The sequence below is a fragment of the Dinoponera quadriceps genome, unplaced genomic scaffold (assembly GCF_001313825.1).
Source record: "Dinoponera quadriceps isolate SergipeBrazil2010 unplaced genomic scaffold, ASM131382v1 scaffold3736, whole genome shotgun sequence".
Taxonomy (NCBI): Eukaryota; Metazoa; Arthropoda; class Insecta; order Hymenoptera; family Formicidae; genus Dinoponera; species Dinoponera quadriceps.
In genome coordinates, this window is record NW_014557750.1 from 540,272 (window position 1) to 561,954 (window position 21,683).

At 35.8% G+C, this 21,683-nt stretch overlaps 3 protein-coding genes across 6 annotated transcripts in view; 1 reads left to right on the forward strand and 2 right to left on the reverse strand.

Moving 5' to 3' along the window:
* LOC106749440 (tubulin polyglutamylase TTLL13-like) overlaps window positions 1-8,093 on the forward strand; it is a 28,114-nt gene extending 20,021 nt beyond the window's left edge. The window contains exons 17-20 of the mRNA XM_014628883.1: window positions 1,438-1,672; window positions 2,629-2,778; window positions 5,129-5,494; window positions 5,689-8,093. Of these exons, the coding sequence (XP_014484369.1) occupies window positions 1,438-1,672; window positions 2,629-2,778; window positions 5,129-5,494; window positions 5,689-5,766 (829 nt within the window). The 3' untranslated portion in view covers window positions 5,767-8,093. The remainder of the gene's footprint in view (window positions 1-1,437; window positions 1,673-2,628; window positions 2,779-5,128; window positions 5,495-5,688) is intronic.
* LOC106749428 lies at window positions 7,023-8,432 on the reverse strand. Its single transcript, XM_014628857.1, has 5 exons — window positions 8,225-8,432; window positions 7,737-8,077; window positions 7,557-7,647; window positions 7,304-7,492; window positions 7,023-7,255 (listed from the first exon to the last, which is right to left on the reverse strand). The coding sequence occupies exons 1-5, from the start codon at window positions 8,430-8,432 to the stop codon at window positions 7,023-7,025; spliced, it is 1,062 nt and encodes a 353-aa protein (XP_014484343.1).
* A 3,683-nt stretch (window positions 8,433-12,115) lies between these two features.
* Window positions 12,116-21,475, reverse strand: LOC106749439 (protein pygopus). 4 transcript variants are annotated; one of them, XM_014628881.1, is made up of 6 exons: window positions 21,096-21,475; window positions 20,772-20,833; window positions 18,813-19,103; window positions 17,700-18,719; window positions 17,415-17,560; window positions 12,116-17,328 (listed from the first exon to the last, which is right to left on the reverse strand). In XM_014628881.1, exons 3-6 carry the CDS (start codon window positions 19,026-19,028, stop codon window positions 17,208-17,210), a joined length of 1,503 nt encoding a protein of 500 aa, XP_014484367.1. In that variant the 5' UTR covers window positions 19,029-19,103; window positions 20,772-20,833; window positions 21,096-21,475; the 3' UTR covers window positions 12,116-17,207. The 4 variants fall into 4 exon arrangements, with proteins under 4 accessions (XP_014484367.1, XP_014484366.1, XP_014484368.1 ...); XM_014628880.1 differs by having other exon boundaries at window positions 18,813-19,106; XM_014628882.1 differs by lacking the exon at window positions 20,772-20,833.
* Between the last annotated feature and the right edge of the window lie 208 nt (window positions 21,476-21,683).

A 21,683-nucleotide genomic window follows, 5' to 3' on the forward strand; every position in this document is an offset into this window, starting at 1 on the left:
TAAAAGTTCAAGCTCCAATGTCAGACTTTTCCAAAGCTGGAATATCTGGTGTTATGCGTTATGAATTTATAAAAACGCGTTTTTTAGGGTTTCAACCCATTTTTTCTTAAAAACCTTACATGACACAATTTTTTAGGTCATATTCGTATTTCGTAGTGTATCCTATTTACCAAAGAACGACTCTTCATGAGAAAAATGCAAGAAATTTGTAACATGGTGTAATTTTATTTTCACACAGTAGACAAGTAATTTTTTAATAAAAAAATCTAGCCTACAAAAAATTCTGGAAAAAATATATATTATATTTTGACATATGAAGAATATTTAATAAAATTTTTAGTCTCCTATCTTAACACATTGGCAATAGGGCATTACGCGCCGTGCTTGACGTGAGTATGGGGCGGTTTCGCGTCTATACTCGGGTAATATTAGAAAAAATTTTGTTGTAACTCTTTATCTAATAAATATTATGATATTAAAAATATGAAAAGTACACTTTCTTCTCTCCCAAAGAAACGTATGCCTTCGCGTCATCCGCACCCAAGTTAAAAACCTAAATAACGCATCTATGCGTCATCTGTCGCCAATGTGTTAAAAACTTTCCAAAAAACCAGATTTTTTATAAAAATCGCTCTTTTTTCAACTTTGTTTCTTTATAAATAATTAGAAATGAACAATTGGGTATAAAGACCATGGAAAATATGTATTAGACCATGGTAAAGTAAGTATTAATATATAAAAAAAATGTAAAATCATAATTGGTTTTATTAAACTGTGAATAGTACATAAAAATGAAAAAGAAAAAAGGAAATATACTTTCTACTGCCACACAAAGGGTTAAATCAAGTAATATTTTTATTAATTTAATTATATTTTAATTGGTTTAGTAGTAATAGCTTAATAGCTTAATTAGTAAATACTTATTTAAACATAGTAATACCTTAATTTGTAATTGAATTATTGAACATATAAATGTAAAATGGTTCTAAATTTGAGAGAACATTTACTAGAATTATATGCAATATTGCTTTTCTTCATTGAAAAAACTTAAAGGTTTTAAATCTAGATTTATCTCCAGTAAATACTTTCTAAAAATAAATTAAGATATTCTCAATATTAAGAATTTAATGCTTGTCACAATTGTTTTGATACATAAAAGTAAATGTCTACTTGTATGATGGAAATATCATATTGTATATATATAGTCAATTATATTGCTACTTCTAGTAATTATTTGTCAAGGAGTAACTATTTTATTTGAATCAAGTAAATATTATTTGAACGGTAGCATTTCTTTTCTTTCAATGTACACCTAATACATGTTTTGTGATTGACTGAACACATAAATGATACGTGATACGAATAGTTTTGCTTACGCGGTAGACAGTAAGAATCTGGTGTTATGATAAACTTAAATGTCATGTACAACGTATGCAGTCAGACTAACGACACGACAGCTCCAACGAAGGCTGAAAAGAATGAGAACGATTACATACAGCGACAGTTTAAGTGGGAGGACGAGCACACGGGTAATTTTCGAAGAATCTTTCCGTGCCCCGGCGAGGATAAGTACCGACACTTCTTCACGCAAAATGCGCTTTCCGTTTTCCAAGATACGGTGGCGTCGAGAGCGCGAGAAGAAGCATCGAGGATGCAGAGGGAAGAGAACGAAGTAAATGTTTCCATCGTTTCTTGATTTCGTTCTTAAAAGTCGCCGAGATTAAATTTTCGCGTTAATATTACGAGCATGATAAAGTTATCGATATCATAAAACGACTTGTTTGATTCGCTCCTTGCATAAATATCGTAAAATCGTAAAATAATGATTAGCAACACGAACAATAAAAAGATACAAAAGTTTTTCTGGATTTAATATACGTGTTTGCTTAATATAAATACTATAATTTAATATCAAATATTATTTTGTTTGAGTGAAAATATTGTTGTTTCATTAGATTATATTGTTTGATAGGAAAATAGTATTATTTAGAGGAAATAATATTTCGTTTCCAATAAAAAAATTTATTTAATTATATATAAATATATAATTAATATAATATAATATAAAAATATATATAATATAAAAATAAATATATTTATGTCAAATAACATACTTTTTCATATTTTCATCTGAACATTACAATGATTGTCTCAAGCAATAAATTATTAAAAAAAAACTAACACTATGTTAGAAAAATATTTAGTACTTCTTTTTGTTTCAGTGGAACTATATATATAATTATATAAAAAAAGTAAATAAATAAAAATATAGATATATAATTAATATAGATAGATATATAATTATATAAAAAAATAAATAAATAAAAATATATTTATTGCTTGAGAAATTAAATAATCCTGTTTATTGAATCAAATATTCGTCTGTTTGCTCAATTCCAAAAAATAAATTTATTTTAATTAAAGAAATTTTAATTAAATCTAAAGAAAATTGTTTTTTCTATGTATAATGATAATAAATATAGTTTTCTATAAAGATAATAAGAAGCTCATCAGGGATCGCCAATCGTGATCGTTGGAATTCTTCGTTGACAATTTTTGAAAGTCATGTCTCGTCGCTAATTGTTTGTTGACCTTTCCTCACTTACGGATTGTTTCACCATTTTCCAGTTAAAAGTACGGGAGGAAGAGCGCAAAAAGATATCTGGGAAATGGAGCGAGCATAAAATAGGTCCGGAAAGTCCGAATGCGCCGAAGAAATTACATTCCACGTTTATACGACAGGAGAAGAGCACGTCCGCAGGCGTGTTTAACAAAAATGTCAGTGTACTTAATCGTTCTATTCTCGAAATTCAATGGTGTTATCCGTGTTCATTCTTAATCGTTTAACATATTGCCAATCGCGCCTCTTACCTCTTACCGTCGAAAATTACACATTTCGTATATAGTACGCGATATAACATATCTTGATCTAAATTTTTACAATTCTCAGAATGATAACGGTTTAGTTGTAAAAAATAGTGAGAAAAATGACTTTCATCCTTGAAAAAATAAAGAAAATAGCGAAAATCAGCTTTAAAACAGAAGTGAATATAAAGTGAATCTTTTCCAAGTAATCTGTTAAAAATTAATTATTTGATTATTAGCTTTTTTGCGTTCGTTTCCCAAATAAAAATGTAATGATCACATTTTATCACAATGTGATATGTTATAATATTATTTGTGACAATGTCATATTGTGACTTCAACTTAATACCTTTTTAGAGATCATTACATAATTGATATCACATAAATACAAAATGTAATATAATGTACGCAAATGATGTGTACATATTCTTGACGCGATTATGATTGATGCTATTAGATGAGATATTTTTCTAATATCTTGACATGAACGACATCTAAACAGCGCATGCGCACACATCTGTATCTATTCTTGTCCTCACGTTTTGACTATTATGGACAAAATGAAGTCAGATTGAATACATTTTGCTCACTGGGGTTGTTAATAACTCATTTTAGCTTGGTAGTTAGACCAGAATTATGGTTGGATAAACATGGACAGATTGTGGACAATCGATTTCATTACATAATTTAAAGAAAAGACAATCAGATGTGCTTATGACAATCATTGTCTATTTTTCTGACAAATCTGATAGAAACAGCTTAAAAATTTAATCCCGGTTCTTCATTTTTATGAACATTGTGTCGTCAGAGTTATTATTACTTTCTTTTTTTTTTATTTTTTGCCTTCAAAGAAGCTAGTTACCGAACATGATTTCTTATTATCAATTTTTCTTATTTGAAAGAATTCTTTGAATCGAAATTTTTATTTTATTTTCGACCTGAAGATTTCATTTAACGCCTATTTTGATATTCTAAAGCCTGTATGAACCTTATCTGTTTTTATTTAACTTTCCTAGCTGAAACTGTAGCTTTACTATTGACTTGAATAGTCCATGAAAAATCTAGTAAGGCACTTTGTAACCAACAGCAACTTTTTTTATTCTTTTTAATCTAGCTTCTATTTAAAATCTAAATACAGCTTCTATTTAAAATCAAAATTCTACTTGTAGATAGTTTTGTTGCTCTTACTGAGATACTTTTAAATTTTTCTTAAGTTTTTATAATATAAGTAAGCCAAATATAAATAAATCAATACTTTTCTTTTTTTATAATTAATTAAAATAATTAAGATTTTAGGTTATTGCAATAAACATTATTGCTGAGTACACCTGAGTCGAGTGCTATGTTTATAGATCATTAATGAGCCACGGTAGATTTCTCATTCTAATTGTTAAAAATCTTCAACATTAAGATATTTGTATATCATATAATATTATGCATCGATCAATATTGTAAAATTCATTTGACAATATTTATTTATATTAACAGATTTTTACTTTTCATAAGAGAAAATATTACTATATAAATTTTATAATATTACTAATTGATATACATAATAAAATATATAATATATAATAATTATAAAATAAATAATAATTTGAATATTATAAATTGTTAACAGTTTAAACGAGAAATTTACCATGATCTATGCGGTAATAATGAATATATTATCTTAATAAGATTAGAGAAACAGGTTAAGTTTGGAGGACCCAGAGGGTTTTACGAGGCTTTGCTGAGATCCTCTTTAGAACAAGTATTTACATTTTGTACGTTTATTGCCATTTAGAGGCACTAAATAGAACTTTCTATATAAAGTTTCTATATAAATTAAACTTACATTAAGCAAAAAAAGTGAAACGTTCTCATATCCGATTTCTTGTAATGTAGGAAGCGGTGTAATAAAATTTGAAGGAAAAATAATTTTTCTCCATAGATCATAAAAAATTTAGGTTGACTAGTTGATTACTGGTCGTCGAGAAAAGGGTAAATCTAACGGATCGATTGGCAATGTGTTAAGATCACCAGGGAAAAGGCGAGATTTATCTCCGTCTTTCCATGTTCACTTCATCGGTGCACCGTTTCCGCACCACGCTACTCATCCATTTCGCCACGTTTCATTTCGAAAACTGCGCACAACAGCGCGAGTATCATCATCGTCGCGCTTTCTGCAGTAATGCGCCGATCCTCGCGGGATAGCCCATCGTCTCGTCGCGGAAAAGAAACGAACGAGCGAGAGTATTATCGTCCTCCTGTCTTTTCGCAGATCAATAAGCAGGACACGCAAGGGGCTCCTACCGGCAGCAGTAGCAGTAGCAGCACCCTGTACTCCTTCGAGCCCGAAATCATATCGGAGTCTGAGGAGAGGGAGCGAATCACGGCATTGGCGCAAAGGGATTTTCTCATCAAGAGCTACGGCATGCTCGAGCAGATATACACGGCGATGAAGAGGAACGGCACGTTACGACCTGCCGACGAGAGGAAGTACGGCCTGTATGGCAGGCTGGGACACGCGAGCCAGAGCGCGTGTATCTTCCCCTCGCGCGGATTCCATCATCGCCGAAATGGCCATCTGGACGGCACGCAAATAGCCGCGGTTCAATGCCAGCAATGTTCTCTCCGAGAAAACGACGTAACTATAGCCGCTTTACGTCGACGGAGACCTCTCGTTTATTTCGCGATCTAATCTTTTCCCCTCACCCCTATATATCCCCTTTTTACACGCGTCTTTACGTCCTTCACCCAAAACGAAACGAGCCCCCGTTGAGAAATGTTTATTTGAAAATGTTAGAAAATATGCGTGTCCTCTTCTCCTTTTCTTTGTAGCACGGCAAACTGGTGAGACACGTATACGAGGACAAGTCAGACAGAAGTGAGCATCGGCGTCTCGAGAATTATAATTGATATGATCGAAGTTTTGCTTTTTCTTCTTTCGACGATTTGCGTTCGAAGTGGGCAGGCAGATCTGAACTTGTAAAAAGTGGTTAAAATTATACTCGCTACAGACAATAATTAATTGAATACTAATACGAATCCTTTTGTAAGTTATTTATGCTGCGTATTGACGATAAAAATACAAGGTATCCGGAAAGTTTTGATAAAACGATTCTGTGCAGGTGAAATGGTTTAAACTGAATGGGAAAGTTATGTACATGAAAATTATATATTTTGCAAGATTCACAATAGTTAGTGAGTAATTAATTAATCTGTCTGAACGAATGAGCGCACAGAAAGCGATAGGCTACTAGCCTAGCTTACATTAAGCATGTAAAATGGCAAGAAAAATCGTTTATTTAGCATTCCCTAACAACGGTAAATGATAACTGATTTCGAATGATGGAATAACGCAACTTATCTCACATCGCTCGCTGCTTGCTGCGTTACTTTCGAAGTCAGTTGTTGCTTATCTTTGCTACGAGATCCTAAGAAGTAAATTATTTTTTTTACATATTCGAAGTCAGCTTTCTTTGTATGTTACGGAGTTCGACTTATCGCTTCTTGTGCGCTTATTCGCTTAGATTAATTAATTACTTATTAATTATTATGAATTTTGCAAAATGGTACAAAACTTTCCTACTCGATTTAATCTATTCTATCTGTACACGACTGCTTCGTTAAAAGTTTCCGCACACTGTGTATATTTGAGAAATTGAGAAATATTAACATATGGAGCTGCTGCAATCCGATTCGTCCTGCGCTGTACATTGTGGTTTCATAAACATAACTCAAAAACGAACAAGATTATATAACCAAAATATACCAGCTTGCGGATCTTGATGATGTTCTTAATCTCGCAAATTTTACCAAGGCGAGTCAACACCTCCATATTTTTAATTTTATCCACCTAACTGATTCGGAGCATATGATGGTAAATTCCTCATTTCGAAAGTCTTTTCATGTGAAGCTCCGTCAGCGTCCAGCTTTCAACACTATACAATAGTATCGAAAAGACATAGCCCCTCACCAGCCGAATTCTCAGCTTCGTACTAATGTAATTCCTACATAAAACTTTCTTCATGTTGTGAAAGGCCGCTCTTGCTCTTTCAATTCTTATTTTGATTGAGGTCATATCCCACTTTTCGTTTAGATACAACCCAGATAAGATAATCGGAGAGATTATCTGGAGTGGAGAACTCTTTACAATACTTTACCATATACCGTTATGAGCAGAAGATTTGCGGTGTTTTATTGATGACCATGACTTTAGTCTTTGCTGTATTCAACTTTAACTCATATTCATTATACGCCTTTGTTACTTTCTTAATGAGGCATTGAAGTTCCCCTGGGGTAATGCAATCAATACAGTCATCCGCGTATCTTAAGTTATTCACAGGCATTTCATTTACCTTCACTCCAACAGGCAAGTCACTCAGCGCTTTCTCAAAGATGGTTTCTGAGTAAATATTAAAAAGGAGCGATGACTATATACTCCTATATATACTCAATATATACCCCTGTCTTACGCCTCTCTTAATTTCAATATCTTCTGAGCGACTTTGGCCTAATCTCACGTTTGCACTCTGATTCCAATATAAGTTCTTTATGATACGAAGATCTTTATCGTTTATCTTGTTCTTAAGAATTTCTATCAGCTTATCATGTTGGATCCTGTCAAATGTCTTCTCAAAATCTATGAAACATAAATATATTTTCATGATTTCATGGTTAACACCCCGGCAACGTTGTACTAACACCTGCATGCTGAATAAAATCTCTTTGATTCCTAAGTTGTTCCGGAATTCGAATTGGGTTTGGCTTATATGTTCCTCTAATTTGTTGTATATTCTGGAGTAAATGATGCGAAGAAATATCTTAAGGACATGACTCATCACACTTATTATTGTTCTATATTAGGAACATTCCTTAGCGTTAACCTTCTTAGGTAGCGCCATAAACGTTGACAATAACCAATCGAAAGGTATCATCTCCGGTATTATATCTGCCTCGTATATCTCATTAAATAAACGCCACAAGCGCCTCTTTCCCTCTACGTCAAGGAGCTTCAGAATTTCGGTTGGGATTTTATCTAGTCTCACTGCTTTCCTTGTCTTGGCTGTTTTTATAGCACGTTCTATTTCTTTCATCGTTATTGACGGGCCATTCTGTACTCTCTCTAATCCTACATCTATTCTGGAGTCATTAAATAGGTCTTCTATATATTCTTTCCATCTCTCCAACTTTTTACAATCTTCGAAAATAAACCTCTCTTCCTTATCTACCAGATTAGTTGTTCTCCTTTTATATTATATTAATTTATATTATATTATATATTTATATTATATATTTTTATATTATATTAATATATACTTTTTATGTTATTATATTAATATATACCTTTTATATTATATTAATATATACCTACCTTTCTTTACCTTCCTGTGCAGATTAAAGTTGTCATGCTTTCGCTGGAGTTTTTCAATTTCAATACGCTTATCAGAAAACCACTTCTCATTCGCCAGTCGTATTTTCCGTTTAATTTCTCTTTGTAATTTCTCTTTGTTGTATCTAACCATGTCCTTATGTCGATATTCTCTTCTCATATCCATCAATCTCAATATTTCGTCTGTCATCCATGAATGTTTCTTGTATCTTCAATTTTTCTTTCTCTGGCTGATGGCATCGTGCATCGCTTCCCTTAGCTGTGACTAAAATTGATGTGTGTCACCCATTGATTCACTCTGGTTGACGAACTGGTCTTTTAATTGTTGCTTTATTACATCTGCGTGAAGGTCAAAGTATTCCGGATCCGTCCCGCTCTCTGGTGATCTATTTTAATTTGAGTTGTAATTCACTCAAAACTAGATTATGATCGGACGGTACATCCGCGCCAGGGTAACTCTTGACCGACTTCATCGCATTTCTACATCTTTGATTAATTATAATATAATCCATTTGGTTTCTGAAGGTATCAGCCGGGGACCAGGTATAAAGACGTCTTCGGAAATTTGAAAAATGTATTCATTATACACTCTTTATGCTCTTTGTAGAATCCTACGAATTTGTCACCCCTCTCATTCCGCGTGCCCAGACCGAAGTGGCCCACTAATCCTCCCTTTCTTCTCCCATCTTCGTATTCAAATCGGTCATAAGAATTGTGAGGTCTTGCTTTTTCAATTGCTTCATTACATCTACAATATCTCTATAGAATTTTTCGATGTGTTCTTCATCGCTATCTGCGGTGGGGGCATAAACTTGGATGATGTTTAAATTTACGGGTTTCACTTTCAATTGAATTAACATAATTCTATCGGACATAGGTAAAAAGGACTTAACGTATTTAGCCACTTCCTTTGTTAAAATTATTCTTACTCCATTACAATGGTAATTACCATCTTCGCCGGAGTAATATATGGTATGATCTTCTACTATACATTTACCAGACTCAGGCCAACGCATTTCACTAATGCCTAAAATTGCTATATTGAGTCTATCTATTTCCTTAATGGCATTATGAGTTTTACCGACCTCAAAGAGACTCCTCATATACCAAGTTCCTATCCGCAATCTCGCTGTACCGTCAATATTGGCTGTCCAGGAGATTCTTAGCAGCCCTGTTTTATGTAAGGAACGCCCGCATTCGGGGCCGTTATTCGAGTTCGCAGTCGAAAATATATACATTCTTAAATCTATAGTTTTTCATGAAAGCAATTGTTGATTCTATTTAAATATTTAAATAACAAGACTTGGATTTAAATAAATATGTTATTAGTACCAACGAATATTTTTTTTATTTTTTAGATATTTTTCCTTCAATGTACAAATCTAACTAAAAACTCTATTCAAAAAATATTTATATAAATTCTATTGCAATAAAAAGCACTTCATTTTTGCAATGTTTTTGTTTTTTCTTGCTGCCATTTTGTTAATATTTATTAATTCCCTTTTTCCCTAATGTTAATATTTATTAATTTCCTTTTTCCCTTTTTCCCTTTCAATCTACAAAGGAAAATTTGTAAAACACAGCATCGTTCGTCTCTATTAAAAATGTCAATCAGATTATTCGTAATCCTTGCAAAGCTACAGCTTTACGCGATATATATTGTGGAATAGGTCGAGCTGCGACTCTCTGTATGTATATAATTAATATTTTTTAATTTCTTAATGTATTTTTATCGTTAATATATGGTATAATAAATTGCTCACAAAAAGATTTCAAATTCAAATTCAATGAATTCCCATATTTCTAGTACCGAATAAAATTTTACCGTTAAACTTTCCATAAGTTCAAGCCTTTCTAGTCCCTTTAAGTACACAGAAAAAAGTTTAGTGTTAAAAACGGTTTATTGAAATTTTGTGTTACTTTAACACGGAAAATGTATTAACCCTTATCGGTCGTAAGTCACCTCTCACGTGACAACAATACTTCGTCGCTGCGGTCGTACGTCAAGTAGGAGGTGACAAGTTCGCATATTTACCGAAACCAGCTACAACCTAGTGAGAATCACGCATAAAAAGCTAGCGTCCGATAAGGATTAAAAAGTACACAAATATAATGTTAAATTGATATTTACTTGTCAACGTATGTTAATTTAACATCATATTTCTATACTTTTTAATATATTCTCTCTGTTAAAGTAACATAAAATTTCAGTGACCTGTTTTAAAGGCTCTTGATCCTTCGCTGTAATTGTCTTTGTTTGATGACGTCAGAAGCGAGAAATCATATGCCAAAATATGTTACGGTGTACGTGGAAATAAAAAAATATATGCACAAAATGGCACTCGTAATCGATTTAGCACATTTGTAAAAATCTCCTTTAATCTGAACAGTTAATAAATAGCCGTAAAATTAACGTAACAGAAAGAATGAACAAAAAATAGGTTAAAAACGCAAATTGTGTATTATATTAATTTTCGACTTTTATTGATTGATGAGGTTAAAGGAAAGCACCCGGATATTTACAAATGTACCAAATCAATCACGAGTGTCATTTTGTGCGTATATTCTTTCATCTTGACATGTATTTTAATATATTTTGGCATACGATTTCTCATTCCTGACGTCACCAAAGAAGGGGGAATCCGTCACATAAATTGGCATGATTTACTTCGCTTATGACAACACCAAAGAATGATAGCCATAATAAGTATTCAGGAGCCTTAACGCAAAACTGTTTTCTGGGTTTAGCGAATTCAGTCACCTGTACTACACCGAATTAGTGTATGCTGAAGGTTGCTATGCATAAAACAGTTATTTAAATAAAAAAGCATATAAGCATTGTAAACGATTACATACCTATATAATAATATAATTATGTCATTCAATAGAACATATATTAATTTTGTCGTTAAAATAATCAGGTTAGGCTATTGCATTTGGATTTTTATGTGTAGCGGCTTTTAGTGTGCACTAATCCGATGCAGGTGATCGAATTCGCTATATAACAAAATCCGAATATCATCATATAATATAATATTATAATTATAATTTAGGCTTAAGGATAACGTGTAACGAGGCGCTTGTTTACGTCCGTCCGAAAATCCCGCAGAAGTTTTGGATGGAGGATACAAGCTGCAACGACCACAAGGGCCGGCTAACGAAGGCTCACGTCGCCAGAACACTATCGAATACCGTACGCCTACACACGCTCGAGAAGAGAGAATCTTTCCACTCTTCCAAGTCTTCTAAGTGAGCCTCGCCCGTGTGGTTTTATTCGCTTTATCGCGATCCAACTTTTACCTATTAAGAAACTCCAACTTAAAATATATATACATTACGTACGACCAAATGATTCTAGAATCGACGTTATCGGCCAGCACTGAGCGTGAAGTGAACGCATCTTACGAGATAAAAGAAAAGAAGCCGAAATAATAGAATAAAAAAAAACCTCTATAAGTAACGCGAAAATGCTGAACTGATCAAAGTGATCGAAGAGAAATCCAAATAGCTACCGTGAAAACGCATCGCGATATCCTAATCGTGATCATAATCATTCTTAACCGAAGGCTATCCATCAAATGAAAAAGAATGATAATAACGAGACCCGTGCCCTCCGTTGTGACAAAAAAACATAACTTCACGATGAATCATGCTATATGTGGATATTCTTATTACATATATATGTACAAAAGAGATTCTCCCTCTTCTGCCGTGCCGTATTAGGAATAATCGGTGTAAATTATTCATCTCGAGGAGCCACGGAGGAGCCGAGGAGATCGAAACCCCGAAACCTCCCGAACTCGACGGACCTGAGGACACGAAAATGTTTCGGTTGTGTGAACGGATGCTATTTCAAGGTATAGAACAGTAATATAAAAATCAACAATGTATCGATTTGTTATTTAAAGTGCCATATAAATATGTACAATAGATATACGAGTGAACATGTACACGCGTCGCATAAGAGTGTGGGAGTTAGGTACGCGTCGCTGCGTATGCAAAATGATCACATACGTACACGCCAGTCTATAATACGTATAACAATTTTTATTGCTGATATATATTCTGTATTCACATGATAATAAAAAATAATCTATGAACAATTTGTCGTGTGTGCTGATTTCTTTTTTTTTTCATTCTTTCTGGCTTCTTTTTCCTTCTTCCTTTTTTTTGCCTCGTCATGATATTTTGTGTCCACATGTAATCGAAAAACGCGCGGTATTCCTCTCACCTGCTAACACCGTTTCTACCTTTCTCCCTCTTTGTTTCTCCATCTTTCTCTCTCTTCGCGTTATTGTTTGCTGTTTATTATTCGTTTTTATCGTTCTTGTGCCGCATTGTCGGGACAACGAGGATCAGCCCGTTTTTGCCCGTTTTATAGGACGAGGTCGCGTTGTTTCTCATCGAGTGTTTCGCGCACGACGTGATCGAGAATCGGAAAATCCTTGCGCGTCTCGCGGGGATAACAGTGTGTAGTCCGCACATATTTTCATTTTTTCTTTCTTTTTATACAAAGTAATACTGCGTACGATACAAAGCGGTGCGCCGAATCCCGGCAACAACGGCGACGACGACGATGATGATGACGAAGTAATCGTGCGGTTGCTGCCCCCTTTCTTAAATTTCTAAATCGCGCGTGTGCGGACCTCCTGAGTTTTACAATCTTCTCACTCAACTATGAAACTTAACGCGTTTTAATAATATAGCGGCACGAGCCGCAAGATCCACACGCATCGCGACGTTATTGATAATAACGTCGGTACTCCAATCGAAGGTGAATTTGCGCCTCCTACGTTTATGCCTCATTTGTAAGAACAAGAATTAGTGCGTAATACATCCAACACATTACGATCGGTGATTCGTTAACGTGATATATATTATTTACATAAAATTATGTGTATGTATGTGTGTGGGTGTGTGAGTGTGTACATGCTTGTGTTTTTGCGGCGGATATTTGCGCGTCATTTGATTCCCACCATATTAAAATCTTAGATATAGAAAGGCTTATGTACATAAAGTCAATAGATTACGATGTAGCCTATTGTACCGTTTATAAAAAGACAACTCAAAGATCGTAAATATATATATGTATATATAATAATAATCTATATATATACATATATATTTATATTTATATATGTATATTATGCGAAATATCTCCATCTCCGTTTAAAAAGTCGTCACGTGTGTTTCGGTATGTACATACTTCCGCTGAAAATAAAGGTAACTGTGTTTGAAGGAAGTGCAATGAGACAAATAGTTGGACACGTACGAAATGCATTTGTTTCGAACAGATTTTACAGGGGGAGTTAAGCTCTACCGTCAAACTTATAGTTAACTTTCAATTATCGGTAAACGTAGAAAGCAATATTGTTATCTCAAGACAATTAACAGACATATATATATATGTATATATATATTACTATATGTAATAATATAAATCAAGATATTACTATATATGTACCAATGTATATGTTAATGTCTCCATTTACTTAACAGATATCACCATACACAAATTGCAAATGTGTGTGCATAGTAATACATGTTAAAACATTTACAGACATTAACATATATCGAGAGGCGTGCTCTGTGTCCCGGCGGACGTGCAGCAATCGTCTTTTAAAATTATATCACTTATAATTTAATTCTGCGTGAGAGACAGACGTTATCTTTAGTTACTTAAATTACAGCTCATTTGTACTAGAAAAACGATTTCCTCCATTGTCTCAGCCGTGGACAACGTTATTTATTCGTGTGTGTGAGTTTTGTAAATCGCTTAATCCCCTGCATTATTTTTTTTAACTCTTGTAATAAAAGCAACGTTAAGAGTTCTTTTTTCGTATCTTTTCCTTTTCAACGCGTGACCTTCCTCCCCGTATGAGAAAATATAGAAAGAAGATATGTGAAAATGGTATTTCTATTCGTTGTAATACTAATATGAGCATTATGTAGTTATAGGATCCTGTGTATGTTACTCACATGTAATATGTGTTAAAAACGATTACAATAAAACAAGCTTAAAGCATGAATTACACGGAGACTTCGAGTTCGAAAGATCCCGAGAGTAATTGATAAATCTGCTTAGTCGCGAAAACGGCGCGGTCATTTACTAATTACTTCGATATACTCTCGCTGTTCCGAGTCAGAGTCAGATCTCCGTTTAATACAGGCGCGTTAAATGATAACTGGCTATATTTCATATACATATAAAAAACTATACAATCCGTAGACTCGATAATTTTGTGTTAGCTGCCGACGGAATTTAGTTTTTCTTTTCTTTTCTCGTTTCCCCTAACAGTTAACCTCTCCTATGACAATAATACTCAGTTCTTTTCAATATTTCATCATATCGTCGATACTGTAAATCTGGCAGAATGATGTAGATTTGCGCTAGCTAGTTAGAAATTATTAAATATGCACAGATTTCTTCGTCGTGGATATTTTCTTCCTTTCTTTTTTTTTCGCTTTGTTTTAGGGACGTAGCTTCATCTTATTCGGAAGTAGCTTAAATTTGAGTTATCTTTCGCGTATAGACGCGGCCGAGGCGGCGGATGAATTGCAAATTATAAGAGCGAGTACTCGCAGAAGATATGTAATTTGCAGCACGCTTTTGTAAATATTACAATTCCAATCGTACAGATCCGAAGTTTTCAGCGTTTTCTCGACTCGCCTAGATGTACGAGGCTTATGCTGATTCTATTTCCTATCGAGTTTTCTATTATAAAATCTTTCACAGTAAAAAAACGTGCGCGTTTATATCAGTCAAATAAATTCCTGCTCTGTGTGCGCGCGCGCAAGCAATCTCATTAAAGATTACCTTATAAATTAAACGTATCGCTTTCATTAACCCTGAAACTTTTTACACAACTTTAGAGATACATAGCTTATACCCTTATTTAACCGCAGTCAAACCAGGAGCTTAAACCATGGCAACAATATATTATTAGCAAAATTATAGTTATAATATAAAAAAATAAAAAGATTACTTTAGAATTATATTAATAATTGTGTGGAATACTCGACAATGGACAAAAAGAAAAAATCTGAAGCTGCAGACAGATGGGTTTCAATAACGAGTATATTTCCTATTGACGCGCTATTAAAAGCATCGCTTCGTTATTAAATCCAGCTGCCTCGCATCTTTGCAGAGTTTCGGGCTTTCTCTTAGATTCATCGGCATTGCCGGTATTCCTAATAAGATCTTTTCAAAAATATATGTAAATTAAATCGTATAATTTACACATACAAAAAGAAGAAGATTTATTGCCACATTATTTGCAACCTCATTGTATGTTCTTATATTTGATGTAGTATATTTGAAAGAGTATCAGTAATTACTTGTTTTGCGAGCCAAATAAATATATTATTTTACTTTCATTCCAGATTAAAAAGTCACAGCACTAAGATAAACCAAAGAAGCTGGCTTTACCATGGTTTATACTAAAATATGATTTATAAAAATACAAGAATTGCAGCATTTCTAGTATATCGCCTGTGAGTACCAATACTGTATTTGAGTTTGTGTAAATCCGGCTCTTGAATGGAATTGATCCATTCAACCACGATTGTATTGAGTCTTAGACTTAAATTTAATAAAAACATGTACATTCAACAATAAAAATAGGACTTGTGTTGTAACAAGTTCTTATACCGGTGATCAATCAATATATAATTTTGATCACAATAAATATATCTATATGTGAAAGGCGATACATTCATTATTCACGATAAACTAAAGATGTTTTAATTTATATTCCCAGTTGTATATGTGTACTCAAACGCACTTATGTTCTCCCCGTTAGTTTATAAATAATACGATTGCATGACAAAATCGAAGCGTGATCAATAATATTACTTCAAACAGCACTTACGTCTTTTTGTAAAACTGTCACATTGATGCAAGGATTGAAAAAATTTGCAAGATTCTTGAGCGACAACTCTAATACTCAATGACAAATGGTACTCAGGTCAAATTTTCTGTTTATAAGATTGTGACATTATCAACTTCTCAGAACTCACCACTTCCGAATCACCAATTATGGAGATGATAACATTTATTATGATGTTTATCAGGAACGTTTATATAGGATAAAACAAAGTAAGACGACACGATTGTTCATGGCTCGTCTCCAATAATATACGTCTGCTTCACATTTAACTCCTAAAACTCACTTTAAACGATTCAGATAGAACTCGAGGCAGGATTCCATTTATGAGAGAACCTTGGAAGAATTTATAGATGCATACATATTCCTATGTCATATACATCTATAAATACTCTATAAACACTCATTCTATCTTTTTATACATATGATATTAAAAATAGAATTCTGTCCCGCATCCTGTTGTAAATTACAGATCGTCTAAAGTGAACTTAACGCTTGTAGGTACCGTTAATTTCGAATTAAATGCAATTAGTCGTAAGAATACTAGGTCCTTCGAACCTTACATATTTTATATTATCATTTAACATTCTCCTGTCCATTTTTGCTTCGCATAAATGTTCCTGGCTAAACATTCTTCCAGAACATCTTATGTCACGTTAATCGTTAAAAACAGAGTCTAGCCAGTGTTACTTTTTTCTTTATATCTGCCGAAATTCAACTTTAAATTATTGATAAATCTTGCTTATGAATCCACTTGTCATGAACAGACTCAAAATTTAAAATAACCCTTAGTCGTGTTTTTTCTGCTTTCGCATTTACCGTTTTACGTCTCACAATGATATTCTAATATTTCAACAAGTTAAAGCTAAGTTGTTAACAAACAGTGTATTTTTTTCTTTATATTGTACGCACGACTTCGTACGTGTGGTAGTATTTACTGTGTGCTATGGATGTGTGTACGTGTGTTTCCGTGTATGTGTACGTGTATGTGCACAATCGCACGCACATACGTGCGCATACATACGTAAACGCTAACAAAGAGTCACTGGGACGTCGCATGAACGACGGGACAAGAAGTGTTATGGTTTAAACTTAACTGGGGGTACGTTTTTCGACTGCAAACACTTATCACAAACCCACTCTGCATAAACTTGTTGCGTTAATAATTGATAGGCGTATTCGGACAATCCTGTGCAAATCCTGCAAACACACGTCGTCGGTGTTACGCGAGATATTTTATATTCATGCGATATTATCACTTATTGATCATTATATCACCGACTCACCTGTGAAACCAAAAATTACAACCTGATTCGCACAGAATTGCCTGGTCATTGTCGTGCACTTCTTTATGACAAACCCCGCAAGGATAAATTGGTGGCGCATTGGGGTTCTGTGGATTGAATACCATCGGTTGATCCGGAGGATATACCTGCAAGAAATCGGTAAGAATTGCGGTAAGAATTCGATCGATAACGTTACCCCGAGTATATCGCGACCAATTGTATCAGGCTAACTAGGAAATATCGCAAACTATTGCACATATCACGATAAACGTAAGAAACAATTACCTTGCCCGCGGAAACTGGCATCGGCTTTGGACCCATCCCAGGCGGACCTTGAAATCCATGCGGAGGCATGGATCCTCCCATGTTAATCGGATGTCCCATAGGCGGCCCAGCGCCCATATTATTCGGCAACGTACCGATCGGCATTCCCATGTGGCTCATTTGATTGTGATGACTCATATTCATATTCGACATATTATTAATAGCCGCACTACCCATGTTCATATTGTTAATCTGACTCGGACCCGTCATATTCATATTGCTCGACGCCATTGAACTCATTGTGGTCATGGGTCCGTTCATGGGTCTGCCTAAATTGTTAAGATTGCTTCCCATGTGATTCGGATGAGGTTGAGATCCGTTGTGCCCTAGCGGACTATTCACGTTGTTTAACGATGGCCCATTTAACGGGCTATTGGGCGGTATATGGCTGTTCATGTTGTTCATATTCATTGGTCCATTAGGCATGTGATTGGATCCTCCCATGGTATTCATTGGGGAACCGAGAGGCCCACCCATAGGACTACCCATATTGTGGCCCATATTGTTCATCGGACTGCCCATGGGCGCACTGTTCATATTATTCATCGGACTGCCCATCGGCGGGCCACTCAACTGCGAATTCCCCATGTGGCTCATATTCATGTGATTGTTCATGGTGTTCATCGGACCGGGCGGCATGTTTGGACCCATATTATTCATGGGACTCATACCGCCGATGGGAGTGTGGTTCATAGGGGACATGGCCCCCATATGATTCATGTGATTTGTCATAGGGGAATTGCCCATAGGGCTCATGTTGCCCATGTTGTGCGGCATCATGGGACTTATGCCACCTATCGAAGTTAAAGGACTCATGCCTCGCATAGGAGGCCCACCCATGTGATGAGGATGATGAGGATGCATATGCGGAGGCCCACCGTGCATCATTGGGCTCTGTGTGGCTTGTGGTGGTGTGTCGTCGAAGGGGTTACTCGCTACGATCGTGTCACCATAACCCGTTAGAGGCGGGGGTAGTAAATCCTGTTGGACAACAAATGTGTCGTATTAATGTGGAACTATTGCTGATCCAACGCAGATATCTATTCCATCGTAATGTAAAAACCATTAACACACCTGTACAGACGGAGGTTGTTGTGGGGGTGGTTGGGCAACGCTCGTATTTGTACGTCTTTTCTTCTTGGGATTAGCACCTGCCGGTGGTGGTGGTGGTGGATGGGGATGAGCAGCAGAGTCAGGATGCGGAGCATTGGGGCCCATGCTCACACCCATTCCCATACCCCCCAATGGCATCCTCGTGAAGGGTGGCATGCCTGTTATATTGTGGCTCATCTCCCTCGTTCGCTTCCCTTATTTTATCATGCCAGCACCACTGGATTTTGATGGCGAATAAGTATTGCTGATCTGCTGCTAAAGTACAGGGGAGAACAACTTTGATTATATATATGAACTTAAAGCTACATTGGGATTATCCTATGTCAATTATTTCTTTTTATTTCACATATGCACAAACATATATGTACATATATATGAATACAATGAATGGTAAGTTGATAGTCTAGCCAAAATTCAGAGACAATTATCTGATTATTTATAAAAATTTCCGTGTATGAGTTTTATGATCACTGATATTAAATAGATATGACATAAAATTTGAAAATTCAACATGATGTATGCGATATGATAGGTATAAAAATGAAACGTGTCATTTAAATTTCATGAAAATGCTGCGATTTTCTGTTCACAGATTTTAAATATATTTCATATTTGAAACATGTATGAATGCATATATATATGTATATATATATATATATATATATATTTTTTTTTTTAATAACTAAATCTGTAAAAAATATCGTCTTTTTTGGAATAAAAAAATCTGCATATTATTGTTATAAAACAATTTATTTGTAATAGAGAATGAAGATAAAATTATTGTGATTATTAATAACCCAAAAATTCACCTAAACAGTTTAAATTAGCAAATTGGAGATAATAGTTTGGTTTTAAAGGCTAATGTGTGAATTTATTAAAAAATATTAGCTTGCACCTATTCATGACTGAATGTTACTATCTTCTTAATAAGAAATACTAGGTTATTGCTTTTAACTTATATTTTCTTGCATGATTCGTTAACACTGTTTACATCTAAGCCAAATTAAATGTAAATGAATTAAATATAATAAAAGACACATGCTCACCACAGAATATTTATATATAAATATAGAAACTACACACACATATAAAGTATACGAACGCTCCAGATTTTGCACTGCTCACCGTTAAAACAACAACAAAACAGGAAATATTCGTACAAGATACGAAAGAGCGGAAACAGATTGCTAATCACAATCAGATATTTCAAAATATTTTCCACGAAAAGAGGATCTTTATAAGAATCCAGATAAGAGAGGTAATGTGCGAGAGAAACTCAAGTGCACGTGTAAACATCCGACACAACAAACGCGGCGAACATCATTGGCGAAAACGTCGTTTTCGAGGCTGCACTTGCGACCAAAGAGCACATAAGAAAATACAGTATCGCATCGTCCTTCCATTCGTTCTCGACGTGAAATTCACGGGTCTTATCATTCATAACATACTCGCGTACGACAGAGCGCGCGGTACACTCGCATAAATAATCACGACCGTGGATCGCGCGCGTACACCTCATATACACATACATATGTATGCACATATATACATGTATATAGATTACACACCGAACGTGCCGCCTACATTTGCATACGCCGATATAAATAACGAAATTATTACCGTTAAGTTCGCTCCGGCTAGCGTGCGAGTGATTCGTGCGTTCATCGTGAATGAGGAGAAACAGAGACACACACACACAAAAAGAGAGAGAAAGAGAGAGTTGACGAGACGAAGAAGAAACAGAATGGAGAATAGAATCCAGATAAAGAGAGAGACACACACACGAGTGAGACAGAGAGGGGAAGAGGAGAGAAGGAGATAGATAGGTAGATAAAGAGAGAAAAGGAGGGGGGGGGGGGAGGGAAGGAGAGAGAAAGACAGAAAGAGAGAGCAGGGACCGCACTCGCGACGCTCACGTACCTTCGATAAGAGCTTGACGATACAACAAATAGAGGATGCAGCCCGGACTGCAGTCGCGCGGACTGCAAAAGAGAGCAAAATAAATTTCCTCCTGGTAGTTTCGCAGACTAACCTAACCTAACCGCGCATTTCGAGCTCCGCCGAGCCGAGCGCCAGCAGGCTTACGGCGGCGGCAGCGACAGAGCAGCAGGCGAGGAGAGAGAGAAGCGTTTACATTGTGCGCGACGTGCAATCGGGTCGCGGCTGCCGCCGGGCGATTTAAAAAGCCGGGCATGATCCTGCGACGTCCGATCGTGCCGCCGCGATCGATACAGTCCCACTCACCAGCGCATTATAACGAGCTCGAAGACGCGGGAGCGTGCATGGCTCGGCCGAGGTTTTTTCGGCGAGGTCCACCAGTACCATGAATCGCGTGTGGCGGTGTGTCGGTCGCCTGGATGGCCTCAGCGGTCTGCTTGCGTGCGACTCCGACTCTCGCCTCTCGGCCAACGCATCTCTCACCGGCACGAACAATCCGAGCATTCACGAGCGCGCGTACGCGGCTACAAACAGCACTCGCGCGCGGACTCACAGAAGTAGACACACACGACACAGCGAGAGAACGCACGCCACGGTACTTCTCAGTTCGCCATTGTTGCGTTACGCGTGTCCCCCTATGCGCTTGTGTTGTCGCTGATCGAGAGTTACCGAGCACCGCCCGCAGATGGCGCGCGTGCGCGTGCCTACGCTCACTGTACTTACCCGCGTTCGGATGCTGGGGATGGTAAAGTAGAGCGCGCGCGGTAAAGCAGCGAACCATGTGGTGAGAATTTTCACGAAACTACACTCTCCGTGTGTGATATTTTCGGTATGATATTTTGCGAAAAACAGATTCTGCTTTACTTTGATTTTATTCCCCATGCTTTATTATAT